Source organism: Sciurus vulgaris (genome assembly GCF_902686455.1).
Source record: "Sciurus vulgaris genome assembly, chromosome: 2".
In the NCBI taxonomy this organism is placed as follows: domain Eukaryota; kingdom Metazoa; phylum Chordata; class Mammalia; order Rodentia; family Sciuridae; genus Sciurus; species Sciurus vulgaris.
The window spans coordinates 151,103,987-151,125,222 of record NC_136462.1 but is presented as its reverse complement, the minus strand read 5'-3'; the positions used below and the strand labels follow the sequence as shown (position 1 = coordinate 151,125,222).

Genomic DNA, 21,236 nt, shown 5'->3' with positions numbered 1-21,236 from the left:
ACACTGGGAATACAGAGTTGGAAAACACACATTCTTGCCCTTGAGAAGCTCAAGGACTGGTGGGAGACACCATTACTGCTCAGGGCTATGGGTGTTGATATAGAGAAAGAGGCTAGTGCCCAAGGGTTACACAGTAGTATGTAGGGGTCAGGGAAGGCATCATCTCAGAAAGCATTCCTCTACCACAGCACTGTTGCAGTGGCTGGTTTCCCTATTCTGACATTATTAATATGTGAGTTCCTGGTGGTGGGGAGGCCATACTTCCTTAACTTGTTTTATGGTCTATGTGTGGTTAATGCATGAGAGAACAATGACACTTCAGTAAGCTATCCTAGTAACCATGGTTCTGGGAAAGAGAATCAAGGAAAGGTCACGCACGTGTGGGGAACCAAGCATTCTACTCTCCTTCTTGCCTGGGGAAGTAAAAAGCTATCTTGGGAAGTGAAAAGATAGGAACTTTTGACTGACAGAGGGCTTTGGTTGTCACAGCTCATCCTGTGGTTCCTGAGGACCTCACCTGGACCCTACTAGGAATTTATATTATTCTGGGATGGGCTTAAGGGGAAACTTGAGAGCTGCAGTGTGCATGTGCTTGTGTGTGTGCGAGTGTGTGTGTGTGTGTGTGTGTGTGTGTGTGTGTGTGTGTGTGTGTAGCAGAGGTCCTATATTCCCAGGAATTTCAAAACGTTGGAACTGACTCTTTCTGGAAAGGAGCTAATGTTCACAGGGCAGAATAATCCAGGAGAAAATAAAGGCCTAAAGGCTCTGCCTTGAGAAGGCAGTCAGAGAAGGGGCTCAATTCTTCAAGCCTTGCAGATTCAAGGACCTTTTAAAATCAACTTGGTCTAGTCTCCTCAATTAGCAAATGTGAAGTACCTACCACAAAGTTCAACTCTCAGTTAACCAAATGCCAAACTCTAAACACTGATATTGTTCCTCTTCTCATCAAAGTCTATTTGAGCCACAGACACCAGAAACCCCAGAGTAGGGAGGTTGGAAATGGCTCTCATTTTATTTTTACAGAACATAAGACTGCCACAAGAAGCACTGCCACCTAAAATGTTCCTTTATAGTAAAAGTACATTTTAATATCAAAATGACATTGTTCAGCTCCTGTGAATACACACATTAACGTAAAGTTGCAACCTCCAGGAGGTGTTTCTAAGGATTGGCAGGCATGCTATTGGGAGGGATATGTCAACCTTTAAAAGAATAATTTTCCTTTAAAGATGATAAAACAAAACAAAACAAAAAACTCTAAACTTCAAAGAACTTTTTTAAAATCTTAAAAACTTATTTTAAAAACTTTTGGAACTTGAAAGCACAGTCTATATTAATACCACCAATTGTATCTGCCTCATCAATCCCCAATTATTTAAACGTGAACTCTGGAATAACCAATTCCAGAGAGTGGGCCTCAGTCCATCAGCACCCACATAACCTAGGAACGTATTAAAAACATCAGTTCTCAGTCTCATCTACACCCACCATGGCAAAACTGCAAGGGTAGGGGCCAGCAATCTATGTGTTAATAAGCCTCCAGGTAACTGTGATACAGCTCAAAGTTGAGAACTGCTGCTGTGGAGCTTAATGTTAAAAACAAAATAGAAACAGACATTCTAGGTTTCAACCATGGGAATTACCTGCATACAGCACAGAAGAACTTTCCACATCAGAACCAAGATGATTAGCTACAGAACATTCATAAATTCCTTGTTCTTTCCTTGTAGGATTCTTTATCTGTATTCTCCCAGTTTCATCCAAAATTATCCTGTAGAAGAGGATAATTATTAAGAGGATAATTATCCTGTAAAGAGGGTGCATTCAAGTAACACATTTAGCTGCCCTGGGGCCACAGCAAATTTTAGAGAAAGAAGAAAAACAAAATTACAGGCCTTGGGTTGACAGGGGTTCCCAAAGATGATCTCGTCAAGCATGCTAACCTTCAGGCATGCAGATCAGGAGGGCAGGAGAGTCTCTTCTCTTGCCTTAGGTTCACTGTACCATTAGAACTGGACAGTGCTTGAACAGCCAGCATCCTCTCTCCCTTTACATGAGAATAGACTTTTCTGGATGGAATTCATGCTTAATCTACCCCATTTTTAAAACAAACCTATTGGTTTGCGGGGTATTAAACCCTCATTTCCTGCCCAAATCCTTCCTAAGAAGTTTCAGGTATGAGTTTTCACACTGGGATCCAGTGGGATTTGGTTAAGGCTACTCTACACTAGATCTGTCTCATCATCAGTGTGAAAAAGTCAGTTGAGGTAACAAGCTAAGTCTGCCGTTTATACTGAATTTAGACCACACCATTAAGAATCAGGGATAGTGGGGTCTGGGATTGTGGCTCAGTAATAGAATGCTTGCCTGGCACTGGGTTTGATCCTCAGCACCAGATTAAATAAATAAATAAACACATAAGATAAAGGTATTGTATCCATCTACAGCTAAATTTTTTTTTTTTTTTAAATCAGGGATAGTGGGGCACGGTGGTGCATGCCTGCAATCTCAGTGGCTGAGGCAGGAGGATTGCAAGCTCAACAAACTCTCAGCAACTTAGTGAGGTCCTGAGCAACTTAGTGAGATCCTGTCTCAAAATAAAAATTTAAATGGGCTGGGAATATGGCTCAGGGATTGAGAGTCCTTAGGTTCAATCCCTGTACCAAAAAATAAACAAAAAACAAACAAACAAAAAAATCAGGGATAAACTGCATGAATACCTTATAGTTTCCCAATTACTGATACTCCTAAAAGCCTACATGAAAATACCACTTTGACAATCAAGTATATACTAATTAGGTAATTATTCAGAAAAGTCAGAAAGAGTATTCTTTTTATTTTTCCTAATGATTTGAAACTACTTCTAACCTGGATCAATGGCCCATGTATTATTTATTTTCCCATCTCACTTCATAGATGTTAGCAACAAGGACCAACCTGACTTCTAAATACAGCATTTCTTCATGAATCGAGCTGAGTCACTTCTTTACTTCCTGTCACTGCATGTTCCTGTCACTGCATGTTGCTCACCCTATGCTCCAGCCATAACAAACTTGTTTCCAGCACATTCCATGATCTTGCATTACCCTCAGTTTATGCATATGTTGTTCACTTTTATCTGAAATGGCTTCTTTCTTTCTGCAAAACTTTGTCCTACTAACTGGCTCCTGGATCACGTGTAATTTCCCCTGTAAAGTTTTCCCCAATATGCCTACATTTATCTTCTATCCCCTCTGGGCTCCTTATTCTCAGGTTCAAGTATTTATTTGCTGAAATATCTATTTCTTCCCACTAGAGTGTGATCTTTTCAAGGACAGGGGCCAAATCTTATTCACAGCTGTGAATTCCCACTGCTTAGCACAGTGAGTTTTATATACCAGTTCTCAAAAACCTTTGATGACTAAATGTTTGAATGATCAGATCAGAACACAGTAATGGCACAAAAGAAAGGTACAAGGATGTGAGCTGCCCGCCCCCTCGCACCCCTCCCCAAACCACCACAACACATGTGAAAAACACAGAAGGGGCAGAAGTCAAGACAACTGAAGTGCCTACAGCAATGGGACTGTAGCAGGCCTACCTGTCTGTAGGGCTAGATTTTCACTGTCAAATTCCCATTGAGAAGGAGAAGTGGAAACAAAGGTATAACTCCTAACTATATATAAATGAAAAATAAGTATACTAACTTATTTTCTTAATTTTTAAAAACATATTTCTATGACTTATCAATTCTCTGGTAGACCTTAAGAAGTCAACGAGATTTGAGATCATTGAGCACCTGTGAACCTTACGTTCCAAGAGGTGCCACCTAGGTACCTAAGCCAGATCATTCCCTGAGCTGCAGAGCCAGCAGGCAGAGGTCCAAACAGATCTGATCATGGCCTCTGCTTTACAATCTTCCTGTCAACTTGAGGTAATGACAAGACTGACCTTTCTATAGACACTGCCCTTAATTGACTCACCCCAGCCTTCCCTTCCTGGCTGAGGTTTCTTACTCAACTGACATCCAAACAATACTCCACACCTATGTGGTTTCCTCTGACAGGACAGAGATTCTTAGAAAACAATTCTATTTCTGAATTACTTCAGTTGAAAAGATTTGTGAGACTCAGAAAAATATATCTGAGAACCTTTGTTATGCACAGGAAATTAAATGTAAATTGAACAAATGAATTGGGTAGGTTTCAAAGAAAAAATGAAAAGAAAAATGGATCTTATTCTCTAAAACAATGAAAAACAAAAATTTTTATTAGACATATAGAATTGCTTCTGTTTTGAATGGTCGATCCTTAAGCATGCAGAAAAACATCTGAGTTGGATGTATCATGTCAAAACCTTTTCTTTACACCAGCTCTATGAATCTCAGACTCAGAAACTTAATTCCATTTCATCAAGCCAACTTTATTTTAGGGGGTGAGGATTAAACCCAGGGGCACCTAACCACTTAGCCACATCTCCAGTCCTTTTTAAAAATTTTATTCAGAGACAGGGCCTCACTAAGTTGCTTAGGGTCTTGGTAAGTTGCTGAGACTGCCTTTGAACTTGTGATCCTCCTACCTCAGCCTACTAAACCACTGGGATTACAGGAGTGCACCACCGTGCCTGGCCTCACCAAGTCAACTACTGACAATCAACTCAATTTGACAAATATTTATTCAAAAATGCCCATGTTTCACACATCAATGTAGTGCTTGTGTAGCCAAAAGGTCACCTCATCAGCTTTCTCAGGCTATTTCCTTACAATGTATATAATGGAATTGCTGAGCCAGACAGCAGTCTACAGAGGGGGGTTCATGGACCCCAGGGGTCAGTGAGAAGAAACTAAGCTCCTTATAATACTGGAACATTATTTGCCTTTTCCACTGTTGTGCTGATGTTTGCACTGATTATGCAAAGACAGTGATGTTTGAATTGCTGGCATGAAGCAGGCAGCATCAGACACATAGTCACTGTAGTCTGGACTACCACACTTGCCAGTATCACTTCAAGATGTTCCAAATGAAGCAGTAAAACTTGTTAATTTAACTAAACCTCAACGCAGTACAAGGGTTTGTAATGTTCTGTATAACAAAGCAGGAAGCATATATCAAGCACTTCCATTGTGTGCTGAAGCATGCTGGCGTGATTGAACTGTTAACTGCTGTTTTCATGGAATATGAATTTTGTTTCAAAGAACGACTGACAGACAAGTTATGACAAAAAAAGTCCACACTGTGTTTTGGACTTGGGTATTTGGAAGGTACATATATATTTTTAATTGAACAAAGTGAGCTGGTCAATTCAAGGAAGACAACTGACAGTATTTGGTTGCCAATGACAAAATCTGAGCTTTCAAGCAAAAATTAGAATTTGGAAAACTAGCATCTACCATTGAAAGCTTGGCAGATTCCCCAAAATTCAAGATTTTCCTGATGGTGATATTAAAGCATATATGAATTTTTATATTGTATAAAGAAGTGTGTCAACATTTTAGAAGATCTGGTATAACTCAGTGAGCCAATATCTAGCAAATGACCAATGAATGATATTTTTATAAACTCTTACATGGGTGAAAAAAATGTATTCAAAGTACAAGGGAAAATCAGTAGGTTTCATTGAACAGAGTGCCAACATTTCCCAAATACCATTTCTATTCCACATTCCAACTAACCATTGAGAAATAAATGAAGCAAGAATTAAAGACAGGCAGTCAGTGTAGATAGGTAATCAAGTCCCATTGCAAAAGTGGAGGCAAGTTTGAGTCCTGGAAGTTTGAGACAGCCCCTGGGAGATTGGAATGTTAATGCCTCCAGAGTCCTTTGATTACCAAGATTACCAGCCTATACTGCCCTCCTAAAAGGTTGTTAATTAAGTACCCCCTGAGCAGACAAGGAGTTCCTAATTAATGCCCCCTGGGCTGCTGCTCCCTTCCTACTCCACACTCCACTTTGGCCCTTCCCCCTGCCCATCTGCTTCTCACCTTTTGGTCATCCCACCAGCATCTCCTAGACCTAGTCACAAACACAGGAAGGAGAGAGATAAGAGGGAAGAGGGCAGGAGAACAAAGAAAACCTAAAATGTATAAATGTATTCACTCCTTGGGATACCAGGACACCAGCTATGGCCCCTTTCTCCCTCCTGGGAGAAGTCTGTATTACTACATTTTAAATAAAACATGTTTTCTACGCTTGCCTCTGCGTCCTTCTCTAATGTTCAAACTTCAACATTTGGGGAAGCAGAACTTGTCACTGTTAACCAGCAGTATCAACACCATTTGTCCAGTTTTAGTGTACGAGAATATCTACAATTAACCTGAAAAGAGCATTAAGATATTCCCTTTTCTAACATCTGTATGAGGCAGTTTGTTCACCACGTTTCAACTAGAACAATATACCCTAATAGGTGCAAAAGCATATACAAGAATCCCTGTATGCATATATAAGAATTGTGTATGTATGTGGTACAAGGGATTGAACCTAGGTCCTTGCATGTGCTAGCAAAGTTCTCTAGCACTAAGTTACATCCCCAGTTCTTTCCATTTTTTTTATTTTGAGGATGGTCTTGCTAAGTTGTTGAGGCTGGCCTAGAACCTGTGATCCTCCTGCCTCAGCCACTGGAGCAGCAGGAATTATAGGTATGTGCCATTGTGTCCAGCTAAGAATGTTTTTATTAAGCCAGACACTAAAGAGATTTGCAAAAGATATAAAGTAATTCCACTGTTACCTGTAATTTGGGGTGGTGGGCATTGTTTTCAAAAAATATTTATATAAGCATGTAATGGGCTTATTATTTTTTATAAATTAATCAATAGAGATATTCAAAATGTTTCTTGGTTTTAATATCTAACAAGCTAAACAGGAATAAATATAACTCAAATTAACAAAAACTCTTTGGGTTCCTCAATCATTTTTAAATTTATAGGAGCCCTCAGACTAAAAGATTTAAGAACCACTAAGTTTTATGGTTTATTCCACTTTTATAATTTCATTGCAGAATTGTGTTCAGAGTTCTAGGATAAAAATACAAAAATTAGACTTTACCTCTTTGTTTAAGACTTAGCCTAATTTATTATTTAAAAAAAAAACAATTTTACCTGGGTTTCTTCTGATGTTTCATGTATTAGGCTCAAGGCAGAAAGGACAAGATGAAAATTAAACTTGGTTTTTGAAAGTACTTTATGGTGTGCAAACCAATTTCACACCTGCTATTTTGTGTCTCTTAACAATCCCTAGAGGCAGACATGGTGCAAGTTGCACTCTTAAATGCAAATTGAAAGAAAGCAGTGTCTTATGTATAAACAGCAAGATTTGAAGACAGTAAAGAAGGCAAAATTGAGTTAATATTGGTTATCCCTTATTTTATGTAAAATAAATGAAATGAAACATTTCATTTTTTGTCCTAACATAGAGATCACAATAAAAAAGACTTAAGCATGCTTATGTACTTTAAGCATCTCAAAAACTTTGATTCTTATCTTATTTCTCGATTGTATGACATAAGACACTGCATGGAAATAGGACATTATTTCAGGTACCCAATCTTTCTGCTAAGGTTACTGTTTGATATTCAGACATCATGGATGATGTTTAGAAGACATGGTCCCTGGTTCAGACTGGCTTTGAAGTGGTCATGGGATTCTGTTTCTTTACGACCTCATCAGAAAATTGCTCACCCCTGTCCTGCCAACCTAGCATGGGTTCAAATGGGATACCACATCTCCTAGATATGGAAGAGCCCTGTGAATTCTGATTTGCACTTGCAACATAACACAGGTTATACAAAGAGAGAGTCTATATGTGCTTAAGCTCATAATTGAGAAAACATGATAGTTTAATTTTTAAAAATTCCAAAGCATATATGCAAAGAACATCCTAACATTCCTTAGTTTTGTTTTAGTTGAAAACATATTCTTAGGAGAAAGAATATGAAATGTTTTCAATAAATTTAGAATGGCCATTAAAAAGGTACTACAAAAATGAACACTGTATTCTTATTTTACTTACTTTGCCGAGGGTCGTAGCAATGCACCATCCTTGGTCCATGTATATGTGGCTTCACTGGGGGTAAGAAGCTCACAGAGTATATTGATGACCTCTGTCCTTTTTGTGATATACACTGTATTTCCAATCCTTGCATTTATTGTTTTGTTAAATGAAACTAAAGGGGGTTGACTTTGCCTCTTGAGAACAGGACCTTTTGGTTTAAAAGTCAGCCTGCCTGAGTTTTTCACTTTTGAGCTCTGGGGCACACTTCCTGTTTTGCCCCTAAGCTGTGCAGCAGGAGGCACCTCTTCCTGGATGCCTCTCCATGGAATGTGTGCTGGCTGTGCCTTGGCTAACTCCGCCACCAGCTGATAAATCACCTGGGAGGCAAGGTCATCGCTGACCTCTCTGGTTTCCAGAAGCTGACTCATGTTTCTTATCAGTTCATCAAACTGTGCTGTATCCATGCTATATGCTCCTTGTTTGACTGCTGCTTCAAACTGCTTACTCTTAAACTCCCAGGAATTGGTGTTGCCTGCGGAATTGCTGCAGTGGCCTAACAAAGCTCTCAAGAAAGGCTGGCTATTAATTTGGTCATCAGGTAGGTAAAGCTCATTTTTGTTATTCCACATTTGTTGCATTTTATGCCATGCAGTTCCCAAACTATGTGCTTCATTGCGGTCTGTCCCAGGATGTTCCCTCACGTGCTCTCTGAGGGCTGGGTGTGCAATGAGCCGGTTATCCGTCCCAATGAGCTTGAGCACAACTGTTTCCTGGGCTGAGCCTGCGACACATCTGTACACACCAATGTCAGGGGCTGCGAGACTGTGGATCTTCAGTGAGCCTGACTTGGTAATGCCAAGTCTTTTGGAGTTCTGCAGACAACGACCATCCTTCTCCCACTGGATCAGAGACTTCTGGAATCGTCGCACTGGGCATTTAATAATCACAGATGTATTGGGCAGCAAATAGGCTCTGCTGCCAACAGTCAGATTAATACGCTTCTCCTCCCTTGTCTGAATATAGACTCTCTGAACACTGAGAATCTGAGGACCCTGCTCACCAATTTTTATTTTTGTCTTTGGTTTTACTTCTGAAGGAAAAAAGGAAGAAAAGAAAATGAAAAAAAAAAAAAAATCAATAATACTAACTTTTTGACAGTCATCTCCCAAACCTACAAATCTTTTACTCTTTTAAAATATTTGAGACTTAAAACATGAATAACATTACATATCTAGACGCAAATAAATTTCACAACTATCAGCAACTTCAGCAAAGAATGCAAGTTTGAATGAGTTGCATGGAAACATGTAAATTATTTTACAAAACCCTGGTTTGGGGAGGCAAGAGGTTAAATGGTTCAATGAAATTATGGGACTGGTTATTCTACATTTGAGAAATATTCATTCTAATGCATGATCATATGATGGCTTCATAATTACCACCTTCTGGGTATAGGTTTCACTGTAAGAGATTTATCTGATATTTTGGGCCTCTACCATCTGGCAGGGTGACCTTTAGGGAGTTAGTCTGGCTTGGAGTCATGGCTACACCAAATCTGAAGGAGGAGAGTAGGAATGTGAATAAATTCATTTGAAGGGTCCAAAAAGGAGAAAGAGGTTAGCCATTTGCAGAATCTAACCCAAATATGCCAGTTAAACTAGCATGGGGTGGGGGGAGTTCTGAGGAAACAATGGGGAGTCATGACTAAAAAAGAAAAGATAGAGCAGGTACTTGAAGTCAGACAAATCTGGAGTTTGAATCTTAGCTCTGCCACATAAATAAATCATTTCATTTTTCTGAGCCTCAGTTTTCCTTTTTGTAAAAACTGGATGATTTAGTTAGCACTTTCATCAGAGGAATGTGGAAATGAAGTCAGATTTTTTGTGTCAAGTGCATAAGTAGTAGGCACATAATGGGCTCTCCTATATGACTACTGTGCCAACTGGCCAGGTGACAAAGCCAGGTCCAGGCAAGAAGTTGCTGAGTAGATTGAGGGGGAGTCAGAGATGGGCTTTTTCTTGGGCATGGGCTGTAGTGAACAGGCCGGCGTCAAGAAAGACACACCTCAGATCCTATCACCAGAGAAGTACCTTTCTCTCTGTTTCACCTGAGAGGAGGCTCACTGTGTTGTAAATTTGAGGAGGGGTAAGGGACTATGAAGTGACAGGAAGTCTGGTTCCTGCTTGATGATACATTTTGGTTTCTGGGCAGATCTGGGGGATAAGCTGGAGGACTTAGAGACACCAGACAGTGGTAGGAGAGGGACTGGACTTGCTAGATTCAGGAGGTCATGAAATTGAGACCTCATTACTTTGGTCCTTTTAGTACTGGCACTGATATGCTACAAGAAAAACTAGATCAATATTCCTCTTAGCTGGTTTTCTCAGGCCTTGGCAGTAGTCACAGGGTATATACTGATATCCTGATATAATTTCTAGAGTCCTCTGACTGGTTCATAAGCCTTTTAGGATCTGGCTGCCTCCTGGGGTTTGGTGGTATCATTAGGTTCAGAAAAACAACAGAGAGACTTATAGTTTATGTAATAGAGATTTTCAGTGAAGGATATATGTAATTAATTTATATACAAATTTCATTGAAAAGCAATTGGTAGTTCAGGCTTATTGATCTCAGAATGGGTCCAAGGGTTCTACCCCAGGATATTCCCTCAGCTCATTTCTAAGTGGTATCAGATGACCTGCTACTTAAACAGTTTCCTCTTTGGAAACGATTACAGAGTATCCACAGAGACTGTCAACCTGACCCTAGCCAGTTAAAGCATATAGATTTTTCTTTAATAGGCAACATAAAATTTTGAACTTATTTTGAATCTTGACTAAAGGCAGAAAGAAAATGTTACAGAGATGTTATGTTTTGGATATGAAATGCCCCCTAAAGGCCATGTGCTTAAAAGACTTGGTCTCCAGCCTGAGGTGCTATTAGGCGGTAGTGCAAACTTTAGCAGGTAGGGCATAGTTAGAGGAAGTAGGTTCTGGGAGGCAGATAGACCTTCGAAGAGTGTATTTTGTATTTGGTTTCTTTCTCTCTCTCTCCCATCACCATGAGGTAAGCAATTTTATTCCAACTCATCCTTCTACCACAGACCCAGAAACTGCGGAGCCTTCTGATCATGGATTAAAACCTCTGAAACCATGAGCCAAAATAAATGTTTCTTCCTATCAATCAATTTCTCTCAGTTATTTTGTCACAGTGAAGGAAAACTAACACAAGAGGATTCCCTGGTTAATTCATAGTCCACCCATTACTACAGAAATGATGGCATTAAAAAAAACTTAATCTTCACAGAAAGTGCTCAGTCAACCAAAACAGCTAGTTATTTATTAATCTCAATGGCCTGGATTCCATCCACAGAAATTAGACATTAGAGTTTTTTAAAGCTCCCCAAGGGATTGAGTGTGCAGCAAAGTTTGAGGACCACTGCGCTAGAGCGTACCATAATTAAACCAAAGCAGTATAGAAATGCATTCTTGTCCCAGTTTCTTTTATTGAAAGACAATTTAATGGGATGCTGCTGGTAAAGAAGAAAGGGAAAATAAGAAGCAGGATTCATGTTATCTATAAGACTCCTGCATGACATGAAGCATCCTCTGTAAGAAGACAGTGGGAAGAGTTCTTTTTGGTCTCAGTTTCAGAAATCATACTTAGAGTAATCACAGATGGTCCCCAACTCAGGATGATTCCACTTAATGCTCCTTTGACTTTCCAATGGCACAAAAGCTATCTGTATTTAGTAGAAACCATATTTTTGAATTTTTATCTTTTCCCAGGCTAGCAATCTAAGGTACAATACTCTAGTGATGCTGGGCAGCAGCAGCAAGTCATAGCTCCCAATCAGCCATCTCACCTCAAGGGTAAACAACCCATTCTCTAATTGTACACTGTGTTACCAAGTTATGATGTTTGGCAGGTTAGTGTATTAAGGCATTTTCCACTGATGATTAAACACACAAACACACACACACACACACACACACACACACACACACACACCCCACAGGGGATTGAACCCAGGAGTGCTCTACCACTGAGCTATACCCCCAGCCATTTTTTTAAAATGGAAGTCATTTTTTTTTTAATATTTTTTAGTTGTTGATGGACCTTTATTTATTTATTTATATGTGGTGCTGAGGATCAAACCCAGTGCCTCACATATGCTAGGCAAGCGCTCTACCACTGAGACACAACCCCAGCTCCAACCCCCAGCCCTTTTTATTTTTTATTTTGAGACATTGTCTTGCTAAGTTGCTGAGGTTGGGCCTGAACTTGTGATCTTCCTGCCTCAGCCTCCAGAGTCACTAGGATTATAGGCATTCACCACCATACCCAGCTGACTTATGGTATTTTCAACTGTCAAAGAGTTTATCAAGATCAAATGCACTGGGAGTCAAGGAGAATCTGTAGTTCATTTCCTACCTACAGAACTCTGGACTCTACAACTGGCCAAGGTTGCCTTTTCCAAGATGGGTACTATGGTAGCAAGTTTAGAACCCAAATTTGGAGCCACATGTAACAGGAATATAAAATTCAAGGCATAATTGCCTATTTTTCTTATTTGTTTTCTTTTTTATTAGTTAATTGCTTCTAATTTTATTAACCTGTGTGCACTGTATGGATACTGTCAGTGGCCTTTTGTTGTGACAAGGTAGGGTATTTATGTATGTATACAGATGCGTAGACAAATTTATATGTGTGCATCCATCTATATATCTATTATCATTATCTAAAAGTATACAGTTGAACACACTGTCTGGTTCTTAGTCTCTCAGTGATGGAGAATAGAAAATGTGGATGGGCCATGGACGGCTTCAAAACTCACTCTTCAGAAATATTACAAGGTCAGGCATTTGACTCATGTCTGGGGAATGTGTGGAGACAGCTTATTTCACAGTAGTCATGGCTGCTACAGATGGAATCAAAGCTTCAATGTTTCAAGCTCCCAGTAGAGTGGTACAGAAGCCCATGTAGGGAATTGATTAGCTGACTGGCTTAGGGTAGGGGTGATACAAGGGTGGTGTGAGGCCCACAAAGCATCCTGATGCCCTGGAACCAACAGGAAGGTGAGTCCTAATTACCTTCAGGCTCAGTGGTAACAAGACAACCGTCATTAAGTTTGGAGCTTAAAGTTGATGGGACCCTGATTCCTTCCAAGACAGGTCATGGGGCCTATAGGTGGCAGATAGGGTTTAGCTTTGGTGAAGAGCCTGTCCTAATGGCTAGGTGAGTCACAGGAAAGAGCTACCTGCTGTGTGGGCCACAGGACCCTTCAATGGAGGGCAGGCCCTGTGGCCATAACTTGCTCCCTTCTACCCCGTTTTGGCAATTGCTCACACTAGAGCAGAGAACAGTTCAGTTAGCAAGTGTGCTGGGGAGTGGATTGAGATTCCAGCTAGAGACAGACACTCATGAGCTCTGCCAGGTTCTATAGCACAGGCCAATTCCTCCCTTGAGAACTCTGTTGAGTTCCTTCAGAGGAGCCTGGAGCATGGTGATACTGGGCTCAGTTCTTAGATAAAAAACTGGTCCAGTTCTGGGTGACTGCCTTTTCCCACATCTAGAAATGCCCCAGTGCAGCAACACTGGCCAAGGCAATTATCAGGCAGGTACCTAAGTATGCTTCTGGAGGGGGTTCTGGCCTGTGCAAGGGACTAACCCATCCCTCCACCTTTCCACTGTGCTGGATCTGAGAAATGCCACATTTTTGTCTTTTCTAGAAAATGAAAAAGCTCTTTCTTCTCTATGTCCTCCTTTTGAATCTGTGCCACCATGCCACAAAGGCCAGCTCTAGGTGCCTGGGGCTCTTCACAGGAGTTGCCTCACCTCCTTGCTTGTCTGTCCTGCCTTCACTCCAAGGGTATCTTTGCCATGACTCTGAGGCTTGGTGCCAAGCCAGGCTTCTGCCCCAAGCCATCTGGGCTGGATATTTACACTTGGTCTCGCCAGCATTTGACTCCTGCCACTCCCTAATGGGCTTTGGCTGTGACCCAGCCTCTAAGCAAGCCTTCCTATTACCCTGCTGGAACTCCAACCCCTCAGAATCCAGCCCTCAGTCTGGCTGCTGGGTTGGTGCTGGTTCCCTTTCCTTCCACTGGGAGTGAAGATCCATCAAGCTTATTTGAAGCTGTATAAAAAACCTGGGAGTTTTTCTGGAATCTTTTTAGGCTTCTCGGAGTGTAGGAACACAGGGAGCTGAGTGGAGTCTGCAAGGGATACTGTGGGTGGGACTTGTTAAAAGAGTTATGAAGGCCCCAAGCCCCATGGCTATAGTAAATCCCAGATCATCCTGAAAGAATGGCTTTCACTTACTTGTTTCTATTGCCCTTTTCAACTAAATGCTGTCTGGCTTCTGTTCCCAGCACTGCACTAAAACCCTCTGGGAAAGACCACCCATGGCCTCTTAGTGATAAATCCACTGCCCTCCCCTCCATGTTCTTATTTGTTCAGCCTAGAGTACATGGTACCACAATCACTCCCTTCCTGAAGAGGTCTCTCCTTCCTAAGATTTTAAACCTTTCTGGTTCCTTCTGACCCTGTTAATTGCCAGTATCCTACTGGATGTTTCTATTCCTTGGGTGCAAGTGCTTGGCTATTTTTCTCTTCTTGCCCTATAGTTTTTCTTGGATGATTTTGTAACTTTAAATAATTCCTTTAGGTTAATGACTCTCAAGTTAATCTGTCTATCTTAGACCAATCTCTGGAGCTTCAGACCTATTTGTCTACTGCCTACTAGAAATCTCTTCCTGATAAAAGTTTCAAATATTATAATCTGGGCAGGGGATAGAGCTCAGCACAGTTTCCTTAGGTGCTGAGGTCCTGGGTTTGATCCCCCAGCACCACAAAAAAAAAATAAATAATTAATTAAATATTATAATCTAAACACCATCTGTTCCCCTATCCCAATGATCCTCTACTTTCTACTCCCTAAGTTAACGGCATCAGCTCCTGCCAATTTCCTTAAGCCAGAAACTGCAAACCATTTAAATTCACTCATAAGTCAGTGGGATTGCTAGCATCGATTCCCAACTCTGTACTCAATAATGTCACACTAGTGGATGGCAACTGGCAATGGTAGCAGCATTTACACAACAGAAATTGGCAAACCAATGATAGCTACTTTTGCCTTATCATGATCCCACTCCAAAGCTGGTTTTAAACATTTACAAACCCACTACTATCCCTGTCCTTCAGTTCCTAACTCTAGTCAGACATCAAGAACTTGGATTATATATCTGAGCCATTGTTAGATTTCATCCTCTTTGCTCCTACTCTCATGACCTCTTACCTAGATATGCGATATTCCCTGAACTAGACTCCCTGCCTGCAGTTTCATATTTATTCAATGTCTTTATAGCTGCCAGAGTAGATGAACTGATCATTAAAATCTGAATGACTCAGTGTGGAGCTCAAGGTCTCTTTTGTTATTACTCACCTAAGTTCTAGTCCTATGGGATTGCTTCAGTTCTCCCACAGTTACCATTTCATTTGATACCTTTTACCTTTGTCCACATTGCTCTCTTTTTCAAAATCCTGTTGTACCCTTCCCTGATGAATGGATACTTATCTTTCAGAAGTACCCTCAAGGTTTCCTACTTTATGAAATTGTTTCCTGCCACTACATTCTGTTTGTTGAATGAATAAGTGAACAGTTGTGTATTTAAAAGAAAAAGTAACATGTATGCCTTTGGATTCTACAGGAGGTGATACAAGCTCAAGATGGGTATTGGTGAGGGGATCCTGGAACTGGCTTAGTTTTCAAGAGCTGCAGGATGTCAGGCAGGGATTTGCATTACTGGAAACAGCCAAACTGACAAGTACAGGGGGGAGCAGCAGCAGGGGAAGCATACTACACTGTAAGGTTCAGGTGTAGGCATGAGGCTGGGAGAGCTCAAGAGGCAGACTGAGGGCTGGTATAAGGAGAGAGATGGAGAACTGGAAGCAAGAGACTGGGTTTGAGATAACCCCAGGAAGAGGCTAAGGCATACATTCTTGATATTCCAATCACATACTGCATGCTTGGATGTCCCTCCTCTGGCAATTATCCTGATCTCAGCACTGTGGGGAAAAATAAGAATTCTTCTTCATCACAACTCAAGGACCCTACAAACCAGTAGTAATGATTTTAAAATTTAAAAATTGAACACTACAAGTGTTATTATTCTATTATTATTCTTTCAAGTACCTGAAATGAAGATAGTAATGGGGTTCACACAGCAGATGAGGCTGTGTAATTGGGATAGCAGGTGTTAGGAAGGTCATCATGGGCACATGGGTGTTGGTTGTTCTGTATGTTGGCAAATGTTGGAGTGGAAGATAGTACTTGGTAGTGTGTCCTAGAGCAAGGTAGTGGGTATCTTGCTGGTCTATAATGTTGCCTCAGAAGGTCTATGAGGGCAATCCAAGACTAAGTACACAAGGACAGTGCAGAAATGGTGTAGAGACAGCTGGGGTAGGGAGGTTAGGAGAATGCCAAGTTCATCACTTGGTTCTGTGATACAAATGTAGGGAGAAGAAGATGCTCTACAGGAGCACAAAGGGAGAACCCATCAAAGCAAGGGCCGTGGATGAAAGGTGATAGACTGAGGCCAGGCTGCAGCTGATCTGCAGGTCCAGCTCAGGGTGACATGGCTCTTGCAGGGAGCATGCATTCCTGTCTCTTGTTTGCTTCCATGCCCTCCATGTCTGGCAGGCTAGAGAATAGGGTGAGGTAAAGAAAAAATATAACTGTCTTTTTTCCTTTTCCTCCCTAAAATTTGTAATTTTCCTTTGCCCACCATTGTGCACCATAATAGTTTATAATTTCATTCTGTACCACATTGTATGACCTCATAGCCACAATGTATTCCCACATTTTTCTGTTATTATTTTAGAGGAAACTGCCAGTGTGACTTTCATTTCACTTTCTTCTAAGATAGCTTAGAATCTAATGACAATGTTATAGAACCATCCACAATTAATAATAATTAGATAGGAAAAAAATCAGATAGATAAGCTGCTCAAACAAAGCATGACATGGTGCCATTTGCCACAGACATTCCTGAATTCCAGGAGACTTTAAACTTAGAATCTCAAGATTTTGAAAATCTGTTCTCAAAAGATTTCCAGGGGGAAAAATGTTAGTGCTGTCCATGAATCAGCAGAGAAAGGAAGTGAAAAGCATAGGCTCAGGAATCAGACAGACTTGTGGTCAAACAGGCCAAAGGGGCCAACTGCCAGCCAATGGGCCTTGGGCAACTCTCATACCTTCCCCAAGTCTTGAATTCCTTGTCTCTAAATGGGGTAACATCTGTCTCACAGCATTGCTGGGGAAACTAAATGAGATAACGAATTCAAGGAATTCCCCATGGTAAGTGCTTCATAAATGCTATTATTGTTAATTAACTTAAAGTTTTTATTATTTTATTTTGTGAGTTTCTCCAGAAAAGTTAATACACACACATGTGTACATATGCAGACACACACAACCCCCTCACAAGCAACATTAAAATAAGAATAGTTCACTCCAGATTTTTTTTTCTAACCATAACCAATTTCAGGAGGGTACCCAAGGTAATGAATGTTATTTTGCAGGGGAGTAATTAAAGATAATGAAAAAGCAAAGCAAGAAATAGATCCACAAATTGTTATTCACAATGTCCCTATTCCCTACATCCCTACCACCTCTCTGCTGCCTAATTTTCAATTGTTTTAGTGGAAGCTCTGAATTCATCTGCTATGACCCTCTTACAGGAAACATATATCTCTGTGAATAAATATTAAAAAAAATGCATCCTTGCATGTACACTGAAAACACATATAGCTTTGAATAGAATGAGGCCATTGTATTAACTCTTCATAGTAAGCTTATTATTTATAATGAATTGAAAAGGTAGCCAAACTGCCATTTTTTTCAACCAAAAGTACTTTATGTTTTCATTCTTGCTGGTTTCAGATTATACAGAAGAAAAATACTTTAATATTTAAAAATATTCAGCTCTTTTCCTTTTAAGGGGACAGATACAAAAACATTACTGGCAAGGTCAGCTAGGAAGTTTATCAGTTTAACTTCCACACGGCACACTCCTGAATCTAAGTGGAAGAAATCACAGTGACATGGAGAATATAAATCTAAGTTGAGAAGCCTCAAAGATGCATTTGCTAAGTAGGTGCTAATTTTTTAAAACCAACTTTTCTCGGAATTGTATCATGATCTTCCACATTCAACCATTTGCTGCTGAAAATAAGTCTTAAATTCATTTTAATCTGCTTTACGCACAGATTAGAAATATGCTGATGTGTGGAAAACAAAGGCCTTGGGACAGAATGAGCAGAATCAGTGCATCCTGGTGAAGCACGGCCTTTACAATACTTACTGCGGCATGCAGGCATCTGGCAGGATCTTACAAGGGGGAGCCCTGGTATGTCCCTGCACAGCACCTCGCTGAGAGGAACACGCCGGCCTCTGGCAGTCAGTCTCTGACACATCTGCTTTCTTCTCTGGAGTCCAACACCACAAGTGACAGAGCACTGCAAGGAGAGTTAAGCAACCGTCACGCAGAACATGAGCAGGCAAGCCCACCGACAATAGTAAGGGCTCGGATGGGGAAAGGAGAGGAAACTTGGAAGTATGGATGTACCAATAAGCAAGCCTCCAAGCCTAAATGTCTCTATGATGTGGAGTTTCTTTCTCCTTTGGACTTCTTCCCACACTTCCTCTTCTAATCCTTTTCTTTTTCCTTCTTTCTCTCTTCCTCCCTTTCTTTCTTTGCTCCCTTTCTTTTGGAGATTAGTAATTAATTTGCAGTAGTTTATTTTTGTAGAGTTTGGTTTTTGGCATTGTAATTGATATCCAATTTATTTTTAACTGCTTATATTGTAAAATAACTTTAATTGATTAATTTTTACTGGTGTATTATTATTATACATAATAGTTGGATTCATTATGCCATATTCACATATGCATATAATATAATTCAATCTATCTCATCCCCCAGTACCTTTCCTTTCCTTTCCCTCTTCTCTTCCCTCCACTTGATCTGCTTTTACTTTACTTCCTTCTATTATGAGTAATATTTTAATTTGTGTATTATAATTACATATGTAAAATCAGGATTCACTCATTCTGACCTAGCCAGAGCAATCAAGCAAGAGAAAGAAATAAAGGCCATCTGAACTGGAAAAGAAGTCAAACTGTTACTGTTTGCCAATGTAATTTTATATGTAGAAAATCCCACAGACTCCACCAAAACTACCAGAACTAATAAATGAATTGAACATTGTTGTGGAGTATAAAATCCACAACCAAAAATTAATATTATTGCTCTACACCAATAGCAAACTATCTGAAATAGAAATCAAGGGAGCAACATTTGTAAGAGCTACAAAAATGTATCCAGGAATAAATTTAACCAAAGAGGTAAAAGACTCTAAATGAAAACTATAATACATTGAAGATATTGAGGTAGACACACAAAAACAATGGAAAGATAGCCCACATTTAATGGATTAAAAGAATCAATATTGTTAAAATGTCCATACTACCCAAAGAGAGCTAGATTCAATGCTCTCCCTAACTAAATAGCAACAATATTTTTCACAGAACTAGAAAAATCATTCCTAAATTTTGTATGATGCCACTAAAATCCTCTTTTTGATAATAGTTAATAGTTAATTGCCAAAGCAATCTTAAGCAAAAAGAAGAATGTAGGAGGTATCACAATACTAAAATTCAAAATATTTAATAAGGGGCAATAAATGTAAATAGTATTTCTCAAAAGAAGACATACAAATGGTTAATGGATATATGAAAAAAAGCTTAACATCACAAATCATCAGGGAATTTAAGTCAAAACCACACACACAAAAATCACCTCACTCAAGTAAGAACAGTCATTATCAAAAAGACAAAAGATAACAAGTGCAAGCAAGGATGTGGAGAAAAGGGAACCTTTCTACACTGTTGTTAGGAACAGCCATCATGGAAAACAGTATGGAGGTTCCTCTAAAAAATTAAAAGAATGACCCCATGATCCAGCAATCCCACTACTGGGTATTTATCCAAAGAAAATTAAATCCATATGTCAAAGAGACTTCTGCACTTGCAATGTTTACTGTAGCACTATTCACAGGAGCCAAGAGAAGGAAACAACCTAAGTGCCCACCAGCAGATGAATGGATAAAGAGAATGCGCCTGCAATGGAATTTTATTCATTCATAAAAAGGATGAAATCCTGTCATTTGTGACAACATGGATAGAAATAAAGATCATTATGTTAACTGAAATAAGAAAGACAAGTACCAAACAATCTTTCATATGTGGAAGAGAACAAAGTTTATCCCATAGAAGTTGAGAATAGAATGGTGGTTACAGCAGCCTGGGGAGTGTTAGAGGTGGGGCAGGAGAGATGGGGAAAGACTAATCAATGGGTACTAAGTTACAGTTAGAAACAAGAAGTTCTAGTGTGCTATTGCACAGTAAGATGAGTATAGATAAAAATAAAGTATTTCATATTTCAAAAAGCTAGAGAAAAAGTATTTTAATGTTTTCACCACAAAGAAATGATAAACAGCCAGGCACAGTGGCACATGCCTATGATCCCAGCAACTTGGAAGGCTGAGGCAGGAGGATCAAGGCTAAGAAACTTAGTGAGATTCTCAGCAATTTAGGGAGGCCCTGCCTCAAAATAAAAAATAAAAACAACTGGGGAAATATCTCAGCGTTAGAGCATCTGGAGTTCAATACCCACCCGACACATACACAAAAAAGATATATATTTGAGGGGATATGTATGTTGAACCTGACTTAAACATTATACAGTGCATTCCATGCAAACATCACATGGAACCCCATTAATAGATATATTTTTTTGTTTTTAGTTATCAGTTAAAAATTGAATTAATAAACTTTAAAAATGTATCAAAAGGAAAGTACTACGGTTTGGCTGTAATTTGAGTGCCTCCCCAGGTTCATATGTAAAGGCTGTTGGGAGGTGCCATGTATCTTTAAGAGCTGGGAACCAGTGGGAGAGCCTTAGATCACTGGGGGTATGCCTTTGACAAGGATTGTAGGACCCCACACATCCCCACCCTCTTCTTCCTGACTTGAGAAGTGTGACACTTGCTCCCACCACTGTTATTTACCAGTCTCACCAGAACCAAGCTGATGCAGGTTGCCATACATTTGAACCTTCAAAATCTGGCTAAATAAATTTTACTCTTCATAAATTCATTGCCTCAGGCATTTAAGTTGTAGCCACAAAGATGGCTAATATTTTAAGGAAT

At 39.9% G+C, this 21,236-nt stretch overlaps 1 protein-coding gene across 4 annotated transcripts in view; it reads right to left on the bottom strand.

The window, feature by feature from the left end:
• The window catches only part of LOC306654118 (endophilin-A3), a 578,788-nt gene that overhangs the window by 48,322 nt on the left and 509,230 nt on the right, over positions 1-21,236 (bottom strand). For all 4 annotated transcript variants that reach the window (XM_079127387.1, XM_079127380.1, XM_079127379.1 and 1 more), the window contains 3 exons: positions 18,329-18,482; positions 7,983-9,054; positions 1,644-1,771 (listed from right to left, as the gene is read on the bottom strand). In XM_079127387.1, coding sequence (XP_078983513.1) covers positions 1,644-1,771; positions 7,983-9,054; positions 18,329-18,482 — 1,354 coding nt within the window. The remainder of the gene's footprint in view (positions 1-1,643; positions 1,772-7,982; positions 9,055-18,328; positions 18,483-21,236) is intronic.